This window comes from Dendrobates tinctorius, unplaced genomic scaffold (assembly GCF_039654945.1).
Source record: "Dendrobates tinctorius isolate UK_male_01 unplaced genomic scaffold, ASM3965494v1 ptg000159l, whole genome shotgun sequence".
Taxonomy (NCBI): domain Eukaryota; kingdom Metazoa; phylum Chordata; class Amphibia; order Anura; family Dendrobatidae; genus Dendrobates; species Dendrobates tinctorius.
This window is the reverse complement of record NW_027361826.1, coordinates 3,491,131-3,512,636: the sequence shown is the minus strand read 5'-3', so window position 1 is coordinate 3,512,636 and position 21,506 is coordinate 3,491,131. Positions and strand designations below refer to the sequence as shown.

General features: G+C 43.1%; 1 protein-coding gene across 3 annotated transcripts in view; it reads right to left on the bottom strand.

Moving 5' to 3' along the window:
* Positions 1–16,218: 16,218 nt before the first annotated feature.
* LOC141052268 (extracellular serine/threonine protein kinase FAM20C-like) overlaps positions 16,219–21,506 on the bottom strand; it is a 127,999-nt gene continuing 122,711 nt past the window's right edge. For 2 of the 3 annotated variants that reach the window (XM_073549449.1, XM_073549448.1), the window contains one exon: positions 16,219–16,738. In XM_073549449.1, the coding sequence (XP_073405550.1) occupies positions 16,492–16,738 (247 nt within the window). In that variant the 3' untranslated portion in view covers positions 16,219–16,491. The remainder of the gene's footprint in view (positions 16,739–21,506) is intronic. The other variant, XR_012220771.1, reaches the window with a different exon arrangement.

The following is a 21,506-nucleotide window of genomic DNA, read 5'->3' as shown; positions in this document are numbered from 1 at the left end:
AAAGAAAGAATGTTAAAATGCTAAAAAAAATTAAAAAATCGGGGTATATTTACCTTCCGGCATCCTGCGCTGCATTCCCGGGCCACAGCGTTCCCAGTAATGCCTTGCGAGACCTGTGATGACGTAGTCTCGCGTTGCTATAGCGATCTCGTGAGACCGCTAGAGTCACGCGAGACTACGTCATTACAGGGCCTTGCCGCAAGGCATTACTGGGAACGCTTAGGCCGGGAATGCAGCGCGGGACACCGGAAGGTAAATATACCCCGATTTTTTATTTTTTATTCTTTTTTTAACAGGGGTATGGTACCCAGGGCCTGGAGGACAGTCTCCTCTCCTCCACACCGTGGGTACCAACCGCACATGAGACGCTTAACTTCCCGCATGGTGGGCATAGCCACATGCGGGAAGTCAGCGATTCTCATGCATTCCTATGGGTGCGGAATCGCGGCAATTCTTTGCGATTCCGCACTAAAGAATGAGCATGCTGCGATTTTTTCCGCGATGCGATTCCGCCGCGGAAAAAGGCGCAGCATTAGCACAGCATGTGCGGAATCCCATAGGAATGCATGGGGGGCGTTCTGTACACAATTTTTAAATGTTTTCGCAGCGTTTTCCCGCCGAAAATCGCGGCAAAAACGCTTAAAAATCGCTACGTGGGCACACAGCCTTAATCCATTATTTAAAAACATGGACGGCACAAAGTTGTCAGGCAAAAAAACACATTGTTGTCAGATCAACACGTTTCGACTTTGCAGTCTTCGTCAAGATCTGTCTACTAGATGAAACATACATAATTATATACAAGGAAGTTGAACATGATTGGTCAGGCAATACACATTATTTGAATATCCTATTAAAACATAATACATGCAAAAAAAAAAACAAAATTTTTAAAAATATAAAAATTATACAATAAAAATCGCACAAGAAAAAAGAATTTGGAGAACAGGTCCAAAAAAAAAATAAAAATAAATTTTTTTACAATGACAAGAAAAACATATAAGATGAACCAAATCAATTATAATATTTAGTTAAATATTGTCTATTTTTCAAGCCCAGCGGTACCCTTGTATTTAATGTGAAAATCCAAAAAGATTCCCTGCTTAATAACTTGCGCTTATAATTGCCACCTCGATGTGGCTTGTGAACTTTTTCAATTGCATTGAATCTGAAAGAGTTAACCCTACCTTTATGATGACTAGCAAAGTGTTTAGACACCGCAGATGGTGCAATTGCATTAGGGTTAACTGCATCAGCCAAATGTTTTCTGATGCGGACCTTAAGTGGACATGTAGTACATCCGATATATTGTAATTTGCAGGAAATAGATTACATAAGGTGTATTACAATTTATGTAGTGTGGTGTAGTGACCACTGTGTCCGCTAGGGGGCGCTGTGTGGGTGTTCCAGGACAGGCGTATAAGCACTTTCAGTGTCCTGATAGGTGTAGGATGCTGAATGATCGTAATATATCTCAAGGTGGATGGCCTTGAGATGAAGACTTGTGTATGTGTTGATCAGCATTGATAATACTGAGGTTTCGTGCCAATGGGTTTGGGAGAGCTTCCTAGAAATCCACCCAGGGGTGTGGCTAGAACGCCATAGTAAAGAATGTATGAATGCTTGTAGGACCGGTGATGAGGTGATAGCCATGTGACCCGGTGGGCGTCGCTACGGACCATATAAGGTGGCCAGGGTAGGTCACATAAGTGAGTGCTTGGACCCGGTTGGTCCGTTGTGGAAGGTCCCGCTGGAAGATGGGGCTTCCTGCCTGACAGCACGTGAATGCTGTGAGTAATGGCGACGTGTGAGCGTTCCCTGGAGGGAATGAATGTCTGCACTGAGAAGCAGCCATGAGGTAAACCCGGACAGGGGATATAACTCTGAGGCTAGGGAGCCTGTGTACTGGACATTGCACAACCTGTGTGACCACAGGATAAGCAGAGTGAAGCTCTGTCATGGACGCTATTCTGTTTATATGAACTTTCTGTTGCTGTTCCTGGTTTATGATGCCTAATAAACTGCATGGCCTGTTGGAATTATGTTAAGAAAACTGTGCCGGATGTGATTTATTGGCTGCCAAGCGAGTATCCCCTACCCGAAGACAGCGCTACCTTACAATTGGTGGAGAATGCTATGGGCAGTGTTGTAGCCTTGTTGCTAGGAGCAACGGAAGAGGACTGCAAAATTCGGTTGCTAAGGGCAATGGTTTCCAAAGCATATGGTGCAGTGCTGGCAACGCTGAGCCAGGAGGGCTGACTGTTGTGAGCTCATTTTCGGGTTTGCCTCTGGCTTCTGGTGAGGGTTATGGAGCTGGCTGGGCTGACAGAGGAGTAGTGAGTTCTCTATCTGGACTCCCTCTGTTGGTGAATGGAGGTAATGAAGCTGATCTAAATGGCAGAGACCGGCCACCTGAGGAAGTGGACTGCGATTGGACATCAGGAGTTTCTGATTGGATTTAAGGCAGCCGACTCCCTAGTTTCTTGCTGGTGATTTTTCCTAACTGTGGCTTCTGGTTTCCAGTTTGGTTCCTGCCTTCCTAAAGCTAAGTTTTCTCTGCTATTGTTCATATGAGTTTTTGTCTGGTTTACTTAGTTTTTGTGTTCAGCCAGCCCTGGCTGGGACAGGGCTGAATCCCCATTTTGTCTCTGATCAGTTGATCTCTTTTGCTCTGTCTTCAGAATATACCTGAGTGCTGATATAGTGATTTGAAGTCTAGCGACTTCAGGGCCTTTTTCTATCAGATGTGTTGGACATTTTTTTTGGCAGGGTTTTTTGCGTGATTGCAGACAGCAGCTTTTCTTTCCTGTCCTTTCTAGTTAGTGAGGGCCCCATCATTTGCTCAGCCTATCTTTCTATCTGTGTCGGTTTCACCGTCAATACATGTTGGGGACTGTCTATTGCTTTGGGGTCTGCTCTGGGGCAGTTTAGATTTTCCCTTTCTTTCTTTAGGCTTACTTAGTTCTCCATCCGTGATGAGGCGTCTAGGACCACTGTAGGCACGCTCCACGGCTACTGCTAGTTGTTGTGGATAGGATCAGGGGTCTGCAATCCACTGGTTACCAACCTCTCTGGTTTTCTGGGCTTAGGTTGCTTTTTGTTTTTTCCTCCTCGGTGACTCATTCATAACAGAATCACCAGCCATACCGCAAATTCTAGGGTACTCAAAAGCAGGAGAGAATTGTAAAAAAAAGTGTCAGAATCTTTTTTTTATATATATATATATATATATATATATATATATATATATATATATATATATATGTATATTTTCTCCTCTTTTTCTCTGGGGCCGTAGGAGGATTTTTTTTTTTTCTCCTTGATGGAGATTAAGCAATTGTCTGATTGTGTGGAATTTCCGCCTATCTCACTCATTCACATGCTGTTGAATCAAGGATCCCTGCTCCTGATGTGTTTTCTGGGGATTGGTCTAAATTTTTGAATTTTTAGAATAATTGTAAATTATTTCTTGCCTTGAAGCCTAACTCATCGGGGAGCTCTGCGCAGCAGGTTGAAATTGTCATCTCCTTGCTGCGCGGCGATCCCCAGGATTGGGTGTTTTCTTTGACACCTGAAGATCCTGTTTTGACTAATGTGGATGCATTTTTTCAAAGCTTGGGGTTGTTATATGATGAACCTAATGCTATTGATCAAGCTGAGAGAGCCCTATTGGCATTGAACCAGGGTCAGGATCCTGCAGAGTTATACTGTCAGAAATTCCGAAAGTGGGCGGTCCTTACTACATGGAATGATAGTGCATTGGCAGCTCTCTTTCGGAAGTGTTTGTCTGAGACTTTAAAAGATACTATGGTGGGATTTCCTGTTCCCTCTGGTCTTGACGATTCTATGCCATTAGCCATTCAAGTTGATCGGCGTTTACGTGAACGCAAGACTACACGGGAGGCGCTGCCACATTTTGAACAAATGTCTGAACCTATGCAATGTGATGGAGTTTTGTCTAGGGAGCATTGTCAAGAGTTTTGAAGGCGTAATAAGCTGTGTTTTTTCTGTGGAGATGCCTCTCATGTTATTTCTGTCTGCCCTAAACGAGAGAAATGTTTTGCACACACATTTGCTGTGGGTGGTGTACAACCTAAGTTTCTTTTGGCAATTACTCTGATCAGCTCCTTATCCACATTTTCTGCGAAGGCTTTTGTGGATTCAGGAGCGGCCTTGAATCTAATGGACTTGGATTTTGCTAAACGTTGTGGTTTTCCTATGACACCTCTGCGGACTCCTATTCCTTTGAGGGGTATTGATGCTACTCCTTTGGCAAAGAATAAACCTCAGTTTTGGACCCAGGTGATAATGCGGGTCACCCCAGACCACCAAGAAAATTGCAGATTTTTGGTGTTGCATAATTTACATGATACCATTGTTCTGGGTTTTCCCTGGTTGAAAATCCATAATCCGGTTTTGGATTGGAAATCTGTGTCTGTGGTGAGTTGGGGTTGTCGGTGTGCTCTTGGCGAAACTCCTGTTTTCTCCACCTCTCCCCAGTCGCATGATGTTCCTGACTATTTGGCTGATTTTTATGATGTATTTAGTGAGAATGAATCTGCGTCTTTGCCTCCTCATAGGAGTTATGACTGTGCAATTGAGTTGAGACATGGGTGTAAATTTCCCAAGGGTCGACTTTTCAATTTATCTGTACCCGAACACGAGGCTATGCGATCTTATATTAAGGAGACGTTGGAGAAGGGTCATATTAGACCATCCTCTTCGCCCTTAGGTGCTGTTTTTTTTTTCGTGGCCAAGAAAGATGGTTCATTAAGGCCTTGTATTGACTATCGTTCCCTCAACAAAATTACGGTTAAATTTCAGTATCCGTTACCCCTGATTTCTGATTTATTCTCCAGAGTTAAAGGTGCTTGCTGGTTTACTAAGCTTGACCTCAGGGGGGCATATAATCTTATTCGCATCAAACATGGGGATGAATGGAAGACGGCGTTTAATCCTCCGGAGGGACATTTTGAGAACCTGGTGATGCCTTTTGGGCTCACTAATGCCCCTTCTGTCTTCCAATCCTTCATGAATGATATTTTCCGGGACTTTGTGGATAAGTTTTTGATCATCTATCTGGATGATATTTTGATCTTTTCCAGGGATTGAGATTCTCATGTGGAACATGTTCGGACTGTGTTCCGGATTTTGAGGGAGAATTCCTTGTATGTTAAGGGATTGAAGTGCCTTTTTGGTGTACAGAGGATTTCATTTTTGGGATTTATTTTGTCTCCGTCAGCTATTGAAATGGACCCGGCCAAGGTACAGGCCCTTTATGATTGGGTTCAACCCACTTCTTTGAAGGCTCTCCAGAAGTTTTTGGGTTTTGCTAATTTTTATCGTAAATTTATAGCTAATTTTTCTGGTATTGCTAAACCATTGACTGATTTGACTAAGAAGGGTGCTGATGTGCTGAATTGGTCTCCGGAGGCCGTTTCTTCTTTTCAGGAGCTGAAGCGAAGGTTCACTTCTGCTCCGGTTTTGCGGCAACCTGATGTCTCACTCCCGTTTCAGGTAGAGGTGGACGCTTCTGAGATTGGTGCAGGAGCTGTTTTGTCCCAAAAAGATCCTGTAACATCTAAAATGAATCCCTGTGCTTTCTTTTCCCGAAAGTTCTCCCCATCCGAACGTAACTATGATGTGGGGAATCGGGAACTGTTAGCCATGAAATGGGCATTTGAGGAGTGGTGACATTGGTTGGAGGGAGCTAAACATCAAGTCGTGGTCCTTACTGACCACAAGAATTTGATTTACCTGGTGTCGGCCAAACGCTTGAATCCTAGACAGGCTAGGTGGGCCTTGTTTTTCACACGTTTTGATTTTGTGGTCTCTTTTCTTCCTGGCACTAAGAATGTCAAGGCAGACACCCTCTCTAGGAGTTTCTTTGCTTATTCTCCTGTTGTGACCAAGCCTGCTACCATCTTAGGTGAGGGGGTAGTTCTTTCTGCCATCTCGCCCGATTTGAGACGTGCTCTGGACGAGTTTCAGGAGGACAAACCTGAGCGTTGTCCCATTGGAAAATTGTATGTTCCTGACCAGTGGAGGAAGAGAGTGATGTCTGAAGTTCATTGCTCTGCATTGGCTGGTCATCCAGGTATTTTTGGTACTAGAGATTTGGTGAGTCGGTCTTTTTGGTGGCCCGCCTTGTCTCGTGATGTCAGGAATTTTGTGCAGTCGTGTGGGACTTGCTCTTGGTCTAAACCTTGTTCTCGCTCTAGTGGGTTGTTGATGCCTTTGCCGGTGCCCAGGAGGCCATGGACCCATATTTCAATGGATTTTATCTCTGATATGCCTGTCTCTCAGAGAATCACTGTTATTTGGGTGATTTGTGATAGATTCTCTAATATGGTCCATCTTGTACCACTCCCTAAGTTGCCATCTTCCTCAGAGTTGGTGCCCCTGTTTTTGCAACAGGTGGTTCGCTTGCACGGGATTCCTGAGAACATTGTATCTGACAGAGGAGTTCAGTTTGTGTTTAGATTTTGGAGGACTTTCTGTTCCAAGCTGGGAATTCAGTTGTCCTTCTCCTCTGCGTTTCACCCTCAGACCAATGGGCAGACGGAGAGAACAAACCAGACTTTGGAGTCGTATTTGAGATGTTTTATTTCTGCTGATCAGGATGATTGGGTTTCATTTTTGCCCTTGGCCGAATTTGTTTTAAATAATAGAGCTAGTTCTGCCACTTTGATGTCACCTTTTTTTTGTAACTTTTGGTTTCATCCTCGATTCTCTTCAGGGCAGGTGGAGCCTTCTTCCTGCCCAGGTGTTGACATTGTGGTGGAGAGAATGCACCAGATCTGGGACCAAGTGGTGGATAAGTTGTCTCTCTCCCAGGAAAAGGCCCAGCGGTTTTCCAACCGGCATAGGACCATTGGTCCCCAGTTTAAGGTGGGTGATATGGTTTGGTTGTCATCAAAGAATATCGCTATGAAGGTGGCTACTCCAAAGTTTAAACCTAGATTTATTGGACCTTACAAGATTTTGGAGATTCTTAATCCGGTCTCTTTTCGATTGGCTCTTCCTGTTACATTTAAGATCCATAACGTGTTTCATAAGTCTCTGTTAAAGAGGTTTGTTGAGCCAGTAGTTCCTGTGGTGGCACCTCCTGACCCAGTATTGGTTGAAGGTAATGTGGAATATGAGGTTGAGAAGATACTGGATTCTCGCCTGGCTAGACGGAGACTCCAGTATTTGGTTAAATGGAAGGGTTATGGCCAGGAGGATAATTCTTGGGTCCCTGCATCCGATATTCATGCCAAAAGATTGGTTCGTGCCTTTCATCGGGCCCATCTTGATCGCCCTGGTGACGTGGATGATGGTTCGGTGACCCCTCCTCAAGGGGGAGGTACTGTTGTGAGTTCATTTTCCCCTTCACCGTCGATGTCTGATGAACTCCCTCTTCTGGTGAAGGAAGGTAGTGAGGCTGATTACCAAACACCTGATCTGGTAGATGATGACTGGGTAACAGAAAATTCTGACTGGATATAAGGCAGCCGACGCCCTTCTGAGTCGCTGGTGATTTCTCTGCTGGATTCTTGGAGACCAGTCTGATTCCTGCTTCCCAAAGATAAGTTTTTGCTCTGCTATTGAACTTATTAGTTTAGTTTTGTTTACCTTGTTTTTTGGAGTTCAGCCATCCCCGGTCGGGGGTGTGCTGAGTTCCATTTTTGTCTCTGATCAGTTTGTCTCTTTGCTCTGTCTTCAGAATTTACCTGAGTGCTGATATAGTCTTTTTGAAGTCCTAGCGACTTCAGGGCTTGTTTTTCCTATCAGACGGTTGGGACATTTTTTGGTAGGTTTTTTTACGGATTGCAGACAGCAGCTTTTCTATCCTGTCCTTTTTAGTTAGCTTGGGCCCCATCGTTTGCTCAACCTCTCTTTCTATCTGTGTTAGTGTTTTCATCTAGCTTCACCGTCATTATATGTTGGGGGCTGTCTATTGCTTTGGGGTCTGCTCTGGGGCAGTTTAGATTTCCCCTTTCTTTCTTTAGGCCTATTTAGTTCTCCGGCTGTGTTCGAGGGGTCTAGGGCATCGTAGGAACCCCCCACGGCTACTGTTAGTTGTTGTGGATAGGATCAGGGGTCTGCAATCTGATAGCTACCAACCTCTCTGGTTTTCTGGACTTAGCTTGTATTTTTTTTTTCCTCCTTCGGTGACTCAATCATAACAGGTGCCCCTGTGGATATGATGTACCCGAGGACCTGTGGGGCCGACATAGGTAACGGTGTTAGGCGTCAGGTTCCTGCCACTGCACAGCAGGAATCCAGAGCCTTGCACCCAGCGGTCTCCCATTCTTCGGCCGCAGTGGAGCCTGCTCACCAGATTTGTCGGTCCCAGCGCTCTGCCCAGGCCAACTCCGTGGGTTTTCTTGCTGCTGCCACCTCTGGCACAGCTATGACAATGCATGCTGCTCAGCAGCGAGATTCTCCGGTGACAAAGTCCTCATATCGGGCCACTGAGCATGCCCGTATAGTGATTTCCCATTGGAGATCAAGGGTCACGTGCTCAGGTCCTGCTTGTGTTCGGATTGGCCCATCCAAGAAGCCAGGAAGGTCCCATACGCCCGTGGCTATAAAAGGTTTGCATGGCCGTTCACCCATGCGCTAGGATAGTCTGTATTTACAGACTATAAGGTGTGAGTGATGTATGCACGTATGAATGTATCTGGTGACTGACTCATTATCAAACCCCTACCCTTGGTACGCATGTGTTGTGCAGCCTAGCCTGCTATCACCCAGGCTTAGGTGTAGGTAGGTCAGGGTTTGAGTCAGACATTGGACCTCACCAGTGATCCAGCACGCCTCAGTGCAAGTGCTCCACACTCCACTGCCAGCGTCTTTAGCAGCGCTCGTGGCATCGATGCCGCACGCTCAGTGGGCCTAGAGGGACTCTAACCCCGTGTCCGTGGGGTAGCGTTCTGTGGCCGTACACTGTGTGCTCTTTTAGCCGAGCTCTGTGAGCACAAACAGGCTCCGGCGTTTATGTTCAGCGGTGGTGCGGCTCTGTGAAGCAACAGAGTCCGCCCCCGTACACACCGGGTGACGATAGCCCGCGTGTGTCTTTATAGTATACCGCCATATAGCATCCGCCATTACTGAGCAGCAGGTTACCACCCCTGCACGGTGGACCTCGGGCTGCGAACGCAAATTACCGTATATACTCGAGTATAAGACAATCCGAGTATAAGCCGACCCCCCTAATTTTGCCACAAAAAACTGAGAAAACTTATCGACTTATTACGAAGGTGACAAGTGGCTTGCTGTAACTCGGCGGGGTTACGAAGGGGACAAGCGACTTCCTGTAACTCGGCAGGGTTACGAAGGTGACACCAGCAGCTGTGTGTGAATGGCAGCCAGAGGTGTCAGAGATCGGTGACAGCAGGAGCTGTGGTGGTGCCAGCAAGGACTTGTGTGGTATTGTAAAAGACAAACTGTTTTGGTGTGAACTGTGGTCTAAGAAGACCTGTAGAACGGACATGGGGAAATCCCGAAATGGGGTGGTGGCCCAAATCGGGGTGGTAGCCCAAAAAGGGGTGGAGTCCCAGAGGGGGGCGGTGACCCAAATTGGGGTGGTGACCCAAAAAGGGGTGGAGTCCCAGAGGGAGGCGGTGACCCAAATCGGGGTGGTCCAGAGAGGGGCCGGTGTGTCAAAAGAGGAACAGCAATGTTTGTGTATGACTTTTTCAGAATGTGGGAGCCTGTGTACTGGACATTTCACCTCCTGTGTGTCCACAGGATAAGCAGAGTGAAGCTCTGTCATGGACGCTATGCTGTTTATATGAACTTTCTGTTGCTGTTCCTGGTTTATGATGCCTAATAAACAGCATGGCCTGTTGGAGCTATGTTAAGAAACCTGTGCTGGATGTGATTTATTGGCTGCCAAGCGAGTATTCCCTACCCGAATGACAGCGCTACCTTACAGTAGTCATTAATGTAAAAAATGCTGGAGTCTTGAGTTGAAAAAAATTTATCAGTGTTTCTTGCATAATCGCATGCCTTACATCTGTTGGCTCCACACTTATAAAAGCCTTTTAAATTAAGACCATTTTTTCGGGAGAAAGAAGCATCTGAATCAATAAAAACGCTGGGTGAAAGCTTAGCGCCCAAAGTGGGAGCTTTTCTGCTCACAAATCACACAGGATTTTTTAAAACCTCCTTTAATTTATTATCCTGATTCAAAAGGAGTAAATATTTCTTTATAATGGTTACTATTTTGTTATATTGGGAACTAAAATTAGTAGTAAAAGTAACCCCTCAAGAGTAAAGATTGTTGCAAAATTTAGGTTTTTTATTTTTTAGAAGGTTTTTTCTGTACATTTTTATTACCTTGTTTCTAGCCAAGTTTAAATCCTCCTCAGAATACCCACGCTCTGATAATTTTATACAGGTTTTATTTTAGATCCATCCAAAAAAGTGGATAGATTGCTGCAATTGCGCCGCAATCTGATCAATTCACCATAAGGGATATTTTTCACAACGTGTTTGGGATGACAAGAACTCTCCATTAGAGTAGAATTACTGGCTGTGCGCTTATAATAAGGTGAAGTAATCACTGAATGATTAACATGGTCAGTAGATAAAGTCAGGTCCAAAAAATTAATTGAAAAATTATTGTAAAAATATGTGAATTTCAAATTAAATTGGTTATTGTTAATGTAGCTGACAAAATTTATGGCCTCCTCCTTTGTACCCCCCCACACCAGGAGGAGGTCACCAATATAACGACCATACCATATGATTTGGTTACTGTAAGGGTTGTCATCATTATATAAAAATAATTTTTCCCAATGTGCCATAACGAGGTTAGCCAATGAAGGGGAGAATTAGGCTCCCATGCTGACTCCGCTTCTCTGTAGAAAAAAAAAAAGGTTATCAAGCCTGAAATAATTATGGGATAGCAAAAAATCAACTGCCAATAAGATAAATTCACATCTAGCAGTATCATAGAGACCATACTTATCCAAATGGAAAGATAAACTCTGTAGGGCTATATTGTGAGGGATGGAGGGATATAGCCCCACAACATCACAAGAGAGCCATGAAAAATTGGTTTGCCATGTGTAATCATTAAAGATAGTGGTTAGGCCGGTTTCACATTTGTGCTTCAGGGCGCAGCGACGGCCTGCGCATGGCCGCCGCTAAGCCCCGCCCCCTGTCGCGCCTCCTCCGGTAGCTCCGCCTCCGGGCGCATGACGCTGCATGTGTCATGCGTCCCCTATCTTTATCACTGAGGACGCAGGCCGTGCGCAGTATGCGTTTGGCGGCGCCTGCGTCCTTTTGACGGTGCGCCGACCAGCACCAAACACAACCTGTTGCAATTTGGTTGCGCTCTGTGCACCATCAAAAGGACGCAATGACAAGAAAAACATATAAGATGAACCAAATCAATTATAATATTTAATTAAATCTTGTCTATTGTTCAAGCCCAGCGGTACCCTTGTATTTCATGTGAAAATCCAAAAAGATTCCCTGCTTAATAACTTGCGCTTATAATTGCCACCTCGGTGTGGCTTGTGGACTTTTTCAATTGCATTGAATCTGAAGGCGTTAACCCTACCTTTATGATGACTAGCAAAGTGTTTAGACACCGCAGATGGTGCAAATGCACTAGGGTTAACTGCATCAGCCAAATGTTTTCTGATGCGGACCTTAAGTGGACATGTAGTACAGCCGATATATTGTAATTTGCAGGAAATACACTCCACCTGATAGACTACATAAGGTGTATTACAATTTATGTAGTCATTAATGTAAAAAACGCTGGAATCTTGAGTTGAAAAAAATTTATCAGTTTTTCTTGCATAATTGCATGCCTTTACATCTGTTGGCTCCACACTTATAAAGGCCTTTTAAATTAAGACAATTTTTTCGGGAGAAAGAAGCATCTGAATCAATAAAAACGCTGGGTGAAAGCATAGAGCCCAAAGTGGGAGCTTTTCTGGGCACAAATCACACAGGATTTTTTAAAACCTCCTTTAATTTATTATCCTGGTTCAAAAGGAGTAAATATTTCTTTATAATGGTTACTATGTTGTTATATTGGGAACTAAAATTAGTAGTAAAAGTAACCCCTGAAGAATAAAGATTGTTGCAAAATTTAGGTTTTTTATTTTTAAGAAGGTTTTTTTCTATCCATTTTTATTACCTTGTTTCTAGCCAAGTTTAAATCCTCCTCAGAATACCCACGCTCTGTAATTTTATACAGGTTTTTTCAGATTCATCCAAAAAAGTGGATAGATTGCTGCAATTGCGCCGCAATCTGATCAATTCACCATAAGGGATATTTTTCACAATGTGTTTGTGATGACACGAACTCTCCATTAATTGAAAAATTATTGTAAAAGTATGTGAATTTTAAATTAAATTGGTTATTGTTAATGTAGCTGACAAACTTTATGGCCTCCGCCTTTGTACCCCCCCACACCAGGAGGAGGTTCATCAATATAACGACCATACCATATGATTTGGTTACTGTAAGGGTTGTCATCATTATATAAAAATAATTTTTCCCAATGTGCCATAACGAGGTTAGCCAATGAAGGGGAGAATTAGGCCGGAGTCACACTGGCGAGGAATACGGGAGAGTGAGAGGCGCAAAAAGCACGCATTAGACACGGACCAATGATTCTCTATGGGGTCCCTCGCACCAGCCGTATATTTCTCCTCTGTATCCTACGCTCCGTGCCACTCGCAGCATGCTGCGATTGTCAGCGTACTACGCCCGTAGTACGCCAATGCAAGTCTATGGGTGCGCAAAAAATACGGATTGCACACGGACCACACGTGTGACTTGCGAGAAATACGCACCAGGTGTCTTTAGAAACCCTGTCATAGGGCTCCATTATTTGTCCATTTTGCAAGCCTGCGAGAAAATCTCACCATACGGATGCCATACGGATTGCATACGGATGCTTACATGCGCAAAATACGCGACCACACCTTGATTACGGATGACATACGGAGCACTATTTAGGGGTCTGTCATCCGTATTACGCATGTAAAATACTGACCGTATTTTGCGCAGGTTAGTGTGACTCCAGCCTTAGGCTCCCATGCTGACTCCGCTTCACTGTAAAAAAAAAAAACGATTATCAAGCCTGAAATAATTATGGGATAGCAAAAAATCAACTGCCAATAAGATAAAATCACATGTAGCAGCAGCAATGCTCCACAATCTAATGGGAGCTCTAACACTCCAAAAAACGGAGAAGATGTGCAGGGCGTAAACACCAGAGGAGGCAAATATCAAACACGCTTCCAGAAACGCCGTTACTAGAAACGCCAGTAATAAATTTGTCCAGTTTCATTATTTCTGATGATCAAATTTCTCTCCAGAATAAAGGACTTGGCTTTGCACCATCTAAAGATTTTGACATATTTTCTACTATTTTGGACGTTAACAAATTAGCCCGCAAACTGACTATGAAATGCCATTTTTTGTCAGAAAATATTTCTCCTCAACAGGAACTTTCTTTTCCAATATTTTTATTTTTAACAAGGGTATAGAGGGGGGGGGGTAGAGGGGATGGGGGGGAGAGGGAGTTGATGTAAGGGTAGGGCAGTATACATAACAACAAACGTAAATTTGCAAAGCAGCACCAATTTGACCCAAGTAAAGCAAGGGACGCAGCCCTTGAACAGGAACTTTCTAATGGGCAATTATCCACGGACAGTTTCAGGAACTTATCTGAACAAAAGGCGATGCTACATTTGAGCTCATTGCAAAAGGAGTCGTGTATGGACAGAATTTCTATTAGTGAAAACTTTCCCACAAGTAACCCTTTATTCTATCCTTTGTAGTCAAGGCCTTCAGTCTTAGATGGGTTTCAAGATTTGATAGAGAAAGATTTATTGGAGTTAAAAAATCAAATGGATAAAAAAAATTTTTCCAAACAAAAAAAGTCTGTCCTATAAGGAAAAACAGGCTCTCTATGATCTTAAAAATAACAAAGATCTTATTATAAAAGAATCAGACAAGGGGGGCTCAATAGTTTTACTAAATGCTAGATTATATAAAAAATAGATTTTTCTGGATTTAGACAATAAGGATATCTATGAGGAGATGTTCTGTGATCCCACTGACGATTTCAATTTGGTTCTTTTCAACCTGCTACAAGAGGGCTTACATATGCAAGCTATTGATAAAAAAATTCTGATTTTTTAATTTAATGATCACCCAATTATTCCCATATACCATGCGCTCCCCAAGGTCCATAAAAATATATTCCCACCTCCTATGAGGCCAATTGTGGCGGGTATTGGATCCTTGGGTGAGCGCTTGGGATCTTGGGTGGATTTCCACCTTCAGCCACTTGTACAGGCTCTTCCTGGATATAGTAGAGATTCCAAGTTTCTAACCACTATCTTTAATGACTAGACATGGCAAACCAATTTTTCATGGCTCTCTTGTGATGTTGTGGGGCTATATCCCTCCATCCCTCACAATATAGCCCTACAGAGTTTCTTTCCATTTGGATAAGTATGGTCTCTATGATACTGCTACATGTGAATTTATGGGTATATAGGTGGGCAACTCTAACCCTTTAGTGACTACTGATACTCCTCTTTATGGCTGTCATTAGGGGTTCTTATTACTCAGGATGATTTAGTGGCACTGTGAAATAAGAGAATAGCGCCCCCCACATGTGAGAATGCAGCGAGTGTTAGCTATATTGCACAGCTTGTCAGTGCTACAACAGCCACGATTAGTGTCAGTACGGATTGTGGTCATTTAACCTATGAATGCCGGTCAGTAGGGTCATTGGAACTTAGTGGCATCTGGTTAACAGAGAAAGGGGGCTTCCTCTTTCACCTTTTGGCATCCCTTTGACAAAGCATTGGCCTTAGGGTCTGCCAGGTACGGGTCCCAATAAAACAGGGGTCTCAAACTCATGCTGGTAAATGGTCTGCACATAGAGAAAAAGGTAAATTTGACAGGCCGCATTTTTTGCGGGACGAGATGACATTTTCAGTGATACCTTTTTTTTTTCTGTATGACTCGGATTATTTTTTTATTTTTTTTTTTACATTTTTGGCATTTTCTTTAATGGTGTTCATCATAGAGGTTATGCTATAGTTTTAAAGCTTGAGTCGTTCTGGATGTGGCAATATCAAACATGTACTTATCAAACATGTACTTTAGTTTTTACATAAAACAGCATTTTTAGTGGCAAAATATTTTTCCGTTTTTTTTTAAACTTTATTTTACTTTTGTTATACAATTCATTTCCCCTTGTTGTCTACCAATTGGCCTCATACAGTAAAATTATCTTACAATTGGACACACAGTAATTCTGTCCCCTATTATGAAATAATGTCCCTAATTCTGGGCCCTCCCTGTAATAATGTCCCCGTACCTGTAATAGTGCAACCTTCCTGTCCCCATCTTGTAATAATGTCCTCTATGCTGTAGCAATGTCCCCCATCCTGTAATAAAGTCCACAATTCTGGCCCCCTCCTGTAATAATGTTCCCATCTTGTAATAATGTCATCTTCCTTTAATAATGTCCCCCATCCTATCGTCCTCTTTCCTGTAATAATGTCCACATCCTGTAATAATGTTCTCCTTTGTTATAATAATGTCCCTCATCCTGTAACAATGTGCCCTATCCTGTAGTAACATCCTCTTTCCTGTAATAATGTTCCCCTTTCCTGTAATAATGTCCCTCAACCTGTAATAATGTTCCCCTTCCTGTAAGAATTTCCCCACTCCTGTCCCCTTCCTGTAGGAATGTCCCTTTCCTATAGTAATGTATCCCTTCCTGCCACTCTTCACATACAAATTAAAGTAAAATGTCCTCTTCCTCCTCCACAGACACGTCATGCACCACGGCTGGCACGCCAACGTCAGCTGCCGAACTCTGTTAGGCCAGTGGCTGGTGTAGGTACTGCATATCTGAGGTCACATTTAGCTTAAAAAAAACACTTGCGTCGGCAAGCCCTCTTCCTCCCTGGACCAGATCAGAATCATCTAGGGAGCTCCAGTGTCCGTGGGCCACAGAGTGCAGCATCAGTAGCCATATGCAGTCTACGTGTTTGAGATGACTCGTGTGTTAGCCCATGTTGTGTGTCAGTGCAAAATTGACAAATCTAATGCACTGCAATATATCAGTATTGCCGTGTATTAAACCAGCAATCAGAGTGTAAACTGGTCAAGCCCAAAGTGGGTCTAAGTAAAAAAAAAAAAAGTAATGTAAAAAGATTCTGACAAAAGTATACATATGGCAAATGTTATTTATTAACTTTGAGTCATATGGCTATTTGGTTTAAGGATATTGCAATTAAACTTTTTAAAAATGCTATATAATATAAAATACATATCTCAGAATCACTGGGATTTGTAGAAGCATTTCAGAGTTATTGCCACATAAAGTGACACAGGGGAGAATTGAAAAATGGGGGTTTGTAAGGAACACCAATATTGGCTCCATCATTAAGGAGTTATGGTATTTTAGTTAGTTCAGTAGTATTTTAAAAATAATTTCATATTTATAATTTTCTTTTCTTGTAGAGCATGGCAAGGTCATCATAGGCCACTCGATGTTTGCCCTGGTTTTTAAAACACTCTCTTACAAAATGAAGAATAATGCCAAGTCTACGATCAAGGGCTAAAAGATGTGGCTCTGACAGAATGGGGGCGAGAGGGTCCATGGAAAGGGATTCCCTCATGACATCACTCAAGCGATATGGTTCTGTATAGAGCAGCTCAAGTCGTTGCAGTGTAGACTTCTTAATCCTAGAAAAAAGAAATTTAATTGCATTAATATTACAAATTAATCAGTCCCCAAATTTAAAAAAAAAATATATATATATTAACTATCCAAAGATGGAGAGGAGGTACAGAGGAAAATATTGTCTGTTTAATGAATGGTGGCTCCTAAACAATTTTAACACTACAAACAGAAGATTATTTTGTAAAATCCTTAAAGAAAGTATTAAAAAGATCTCACTTTGCACTCCAGTGTAAACCATATTTACCTTTTTTTCCTTAAAGATCTATCGCTTATGCTCCAGTGGACTTCCCCACAGAAGCATCAGCACTGGATCTATGAGGAACACAAGTGTATTTTCCGTTTTTTTCTTTGAGCTCTTGTTGGAGTTAAAATGGGCCTAGATCTTAGTAGATAATTCACTATATACCGGGTGAGTCATAAAGGACGGACGTTTTTAAACTAATCATAAAATCGTTAAATATTTATTAAATATAAATGTATTCACAGATTTGGTTACGTATACTAATAGCATTTGACAAATTCAAGTGTGGAAAACAACATCTGCCATGTGGTGGCCATTATCAGTGATGCATTTCCAAAGGCGTTCTTGGAAGTTGGCATCAACACGTTCCAACACAACTCTGTCGATTTGGGCAACTTCCACTCGAATAGCTTCCTTCAGTTCTTGTAATGATCGAGGCTTAAGCTTGTATACACGTGATTTGAGGTGACCCCATAAGTAATAATCGCACATGGACAGGTCTGGGGACCTAGGAGGCCAATTAATATCGCCAAACCTGGAAATGATGCGACCAGGGAAGAGAGGGCGAAGAACGTTCATTGTTGCTCCGGCTGTGTGGGCCGTTGCCCCATCTTGTTGAAACCACACACTAGAGATGGGGATATGTTGCCGTCGTAACTCAGGAACAAAGAAGTTATTTATCATGGCCATATAACGTTGTGAGTTCACGGTAACAGTATTGCCATTATCGCCTTCGAAAAAGTACGGACCGATCACGCCATATTTGCCCATAGCGCACCACACCGTTACCTTAGGGCTGTGCAGCGGTCGTTCATGTAATTCTTTCGGATTTTCATAGGCCCAATAACGGCAGTTCTGCTGATTAACCATGCCATTGACATGGAAATGAGCTTCATCACTCATGAATAAAATAAGGTTGTCGTTTTGCTCAATAATTGCTTCCATCTCATGTGCGAACTTCAGTCGCGCTGCGTAATCCCCGCGCTCCAACTGTTGCACAATGGCCAATTTATAGGGGTGGAAATGCAGGTCTAAATGCAAAATACGCCTTACTGTACGATTACTGAGGGCAAGTTCTAAAGAATGTTTCCGAGCAGATCGACTCGGACTACGCAGCATGGCTTGCCTGACGCGTTCCACATTTTCAGGGGTACGTGCCGTTCGTGGAGCCCCCGGTGGTCGTTTGTTCATTAGTGTACCTCGTGTACGGAGTGCTTCAACCCAACGTAGGATAGTGTTACGAGCGGGAACAGCTTGATTTCTGTGAATATTGAAATGACGCCGAAACTCACGCTGAACGGCTGTGATACACTCATTATTCTTGACAAAACTGTCGTACGCAAAAACGCGATGTTCTATCGTCCACGGCACCATAGCTTAAACTGAAACTAAAATAAAAACAATGCTTTCACCTCACAAACATAACCCCGCCTCCCGCACATCTCTACCTCCACCTGGTGGTGAGTTATAGCCACTTCAAATACATCCGTCCTTTATATTTAACGATTTTATGATTAGTTTAAAAACGTCCGTCCTTTATGACTCACCCGGTATTAATATCTGGCCTAGCTCTCTGACCACAACCTTCTTTCTCTGGCAAGAACTGTCTCCACGGTCAGAACACCCCCACTTACCACACATTCAGAAATCTGACATCAATACTGAGCAACTTATGAACAATTTACAGTCTGCTTTAGCTCTGATCTCCTCCCTCTTCTGTCCAGATCTAGTATTGTCACATTACAGTAAGACATTGGAAAGTACTCTGGATTAAGTAGCACCTGCTACACGCAGAACAACCTGACACAGATGACGAGAACACTGAAACACTCTGCAAAAACATTTTTACAGCGTTGCTCAAGGTGTGCCGAACGTTAGTTGAGAAAATCACTTTCAGCAGAAGACTTCATCCACTATACGTTAATGTTCAAAACATATAACTCTGCTCTTCATCTTACCAAACAAGCATGCTTCACCACCCTCATCACTTCACTATCCAACAATCCAAAATACCTTCAAAATTTTCCACTCCATCTGAAGCTCTAAAGTACAGCCCCCCCCACCAATCACTAACCTCAGCATTGACGATCTGGCCACTTATTGCCAAGAAAATAAATCAACCATATCCTTGAAGACATTTTTGTCCAGACCCCTCACAGATTGGATCCCCTTTCCTCCTGCACATTAAACTTCAATTTCTATCTTTGAACCTGTTACGGAAGAAGTTACCAGGCTCCTCGCTTTTTCTTGCCCTACAACCTGCACCAGTGACCTTATTCCCTCACATCTCCTCTAGTCTCTCTCCCCGGCTGTTACTGTCCACCTAGTTAAAATATCTAACTCTTTTTTCTGATATCATTCTCTCCTCATTCAAACATGCCATAATAACCCCTTTACTAAAAAAAACCCTCAACCAGAACTGCCCTGCTAGCTACAGATATGTCTCTAATCTTCCCTTCATTTCTAAACTCCTGGAACGCTTGGTCAACTCTTGTCTGATCAGCTCTCTCACAGATAACTCTCTTCTTGACTCTTTAAAATCCAGTTTACACCCAACTGAAACTGCTCTTACTAAAGTCTCTAACAATTTACTATTAGTTAATTCTAATGGTCACTACTCCCTGCTGATTCTCCTGGATCTCTCTGCAGAATTTCACACTGTGGATCACCAGATCCTCTTCCCTATGCTCTGCTCTATCGGGCTCAAGGGTACCATTCTCCCTTAGTTCTCCTCCTACCTTTCTGACCTATCCTTCACTGTATAATTTGCTGACTCTTCTTCCTCTCCTCTTCCCCTATTGGGATTCTTCAAGGTTCACACCTAGGCCTCCTCTTCACTCTATACAATGCCCTTATTGGACAAACCATCAGCAGATTTGGTTTCCAGTACCCTATCTATGCGGATGACACCCAATTATACACATCTTCTCCTGGCATCATACCCACCTTAATACAAAATAGCAGGGATTGTCTGTCTGCTGTCTCTAACATCATGTCCTCCCTCTATCTGAAACTGAATCTCTTCCAAACTGAATTTCTCTTGTTTCCTCCCTCTACTAACCTTTGTACACCTGATACTGCAATTTTCTTTGGTGGTTCAACCATAAATTCCAAGCAGCACACTTGCTCGCGTATTCATCTGTCTCCACATCCTCCATACACCCAATAAAGCTGTAGTTTGACATATACTGGTTGATGCCTGATTCATGCAGCTTTATCTGAAAACCCCTAGTTATTATAATGATGGTTGGACCATACATGACAAGCACTTTTTACCTTCTGTGCTCCCCCCGTATTTCCTTACAGATTGTAAGCTTGTGAGCAGGGCTGTCCTGTAAATGTTGAATTATATGTTTTACTCTGTAAGTCTTGTATGAACATGTCATCCATTAACTGCAAAGTGCAGCAGAAAATATTAAAGACACACATTTATAAATACACACATACACACGTGGTCAAAATTGTTGGTACACCTCGTTTAACCCCTTCCCGACATCCGACGGTATATCCCGTCCATGGGACCTGGGCCCCTATGCCCATGGACGGGATAGTACGTCGGGCGCGATCAGCGGCGCCCACGTGGTGAGCGCCGCTGATCGCGGCCGGGTGTCAGCTAATTATCATAGCTGACACCCGGCACAATGTGTCAGGGGCGGTCACGGACCGCCCCCGACACGTTAACCCCTTGCACACCGCGATCAAACATGATCGCGGTGTACCGGGAGTTAAAGGGAAGCATCGGCAGGGAGGGGGCTCCCTCCGTGCTTCCCTGAGCCCCCCACGGCTGCGCAATGTGCAGCGCTGCTGCGGGGGACTCCTTTCCTCCAGGCCCCCGAATCCAAGATGGCGAGGGGGGCCTTCGGGGGCCTGAGGAAGCTGGCTTCCTCAGCGCCTGCAAAGCGCAGGCATGAGGAAGCCTTTCGCAGTGCCTGTGTCAGATCGCTGATCTGTCACAGTGATCTGTGATGTGACAGATCAGCGATCTGTCACAGGACAGTGATGTCCCACCTGGGACTATTTAATAAAGTAAAAAAAAAAATAAAAAAAAGTGTAAAAATAATTAAAAAAAAATCGCCAAATAAATTAGAAAAAAAAAAAAAATATTCCCCCAATAAATCCATTTTTTGGAAATAATAAAAAAAAAACAATAAAAGTACACATATTAGGTATCGCCGCGTCCGTAACGACCCGCCCTATAAAACTGTCCCATTAGTTAACCCCTTTAGCGAACCCCTTAAAAAATAAAAATAAAAAACGAAGCAAAAAATAATGATTTATTATCATACTGCCAAACAAAAAGTGTAATAACGCGCGATCAAAAAGACGCATATAAATATCCATGGTACCGCTGAAAACGTCATCTTGTCCCGCAAAAAACGAGCCACCACACAGCATCATCAGTGAAAAAATAAAAAAGTTATAGCTCGCAGAATAAAGCGATGCAAAAATAATTATTTTTTATATAAAATAGTTTTCATTGCATAAAACCGACAAAAACATAAAAAAACGACCTAAATGAGGTATCGCTG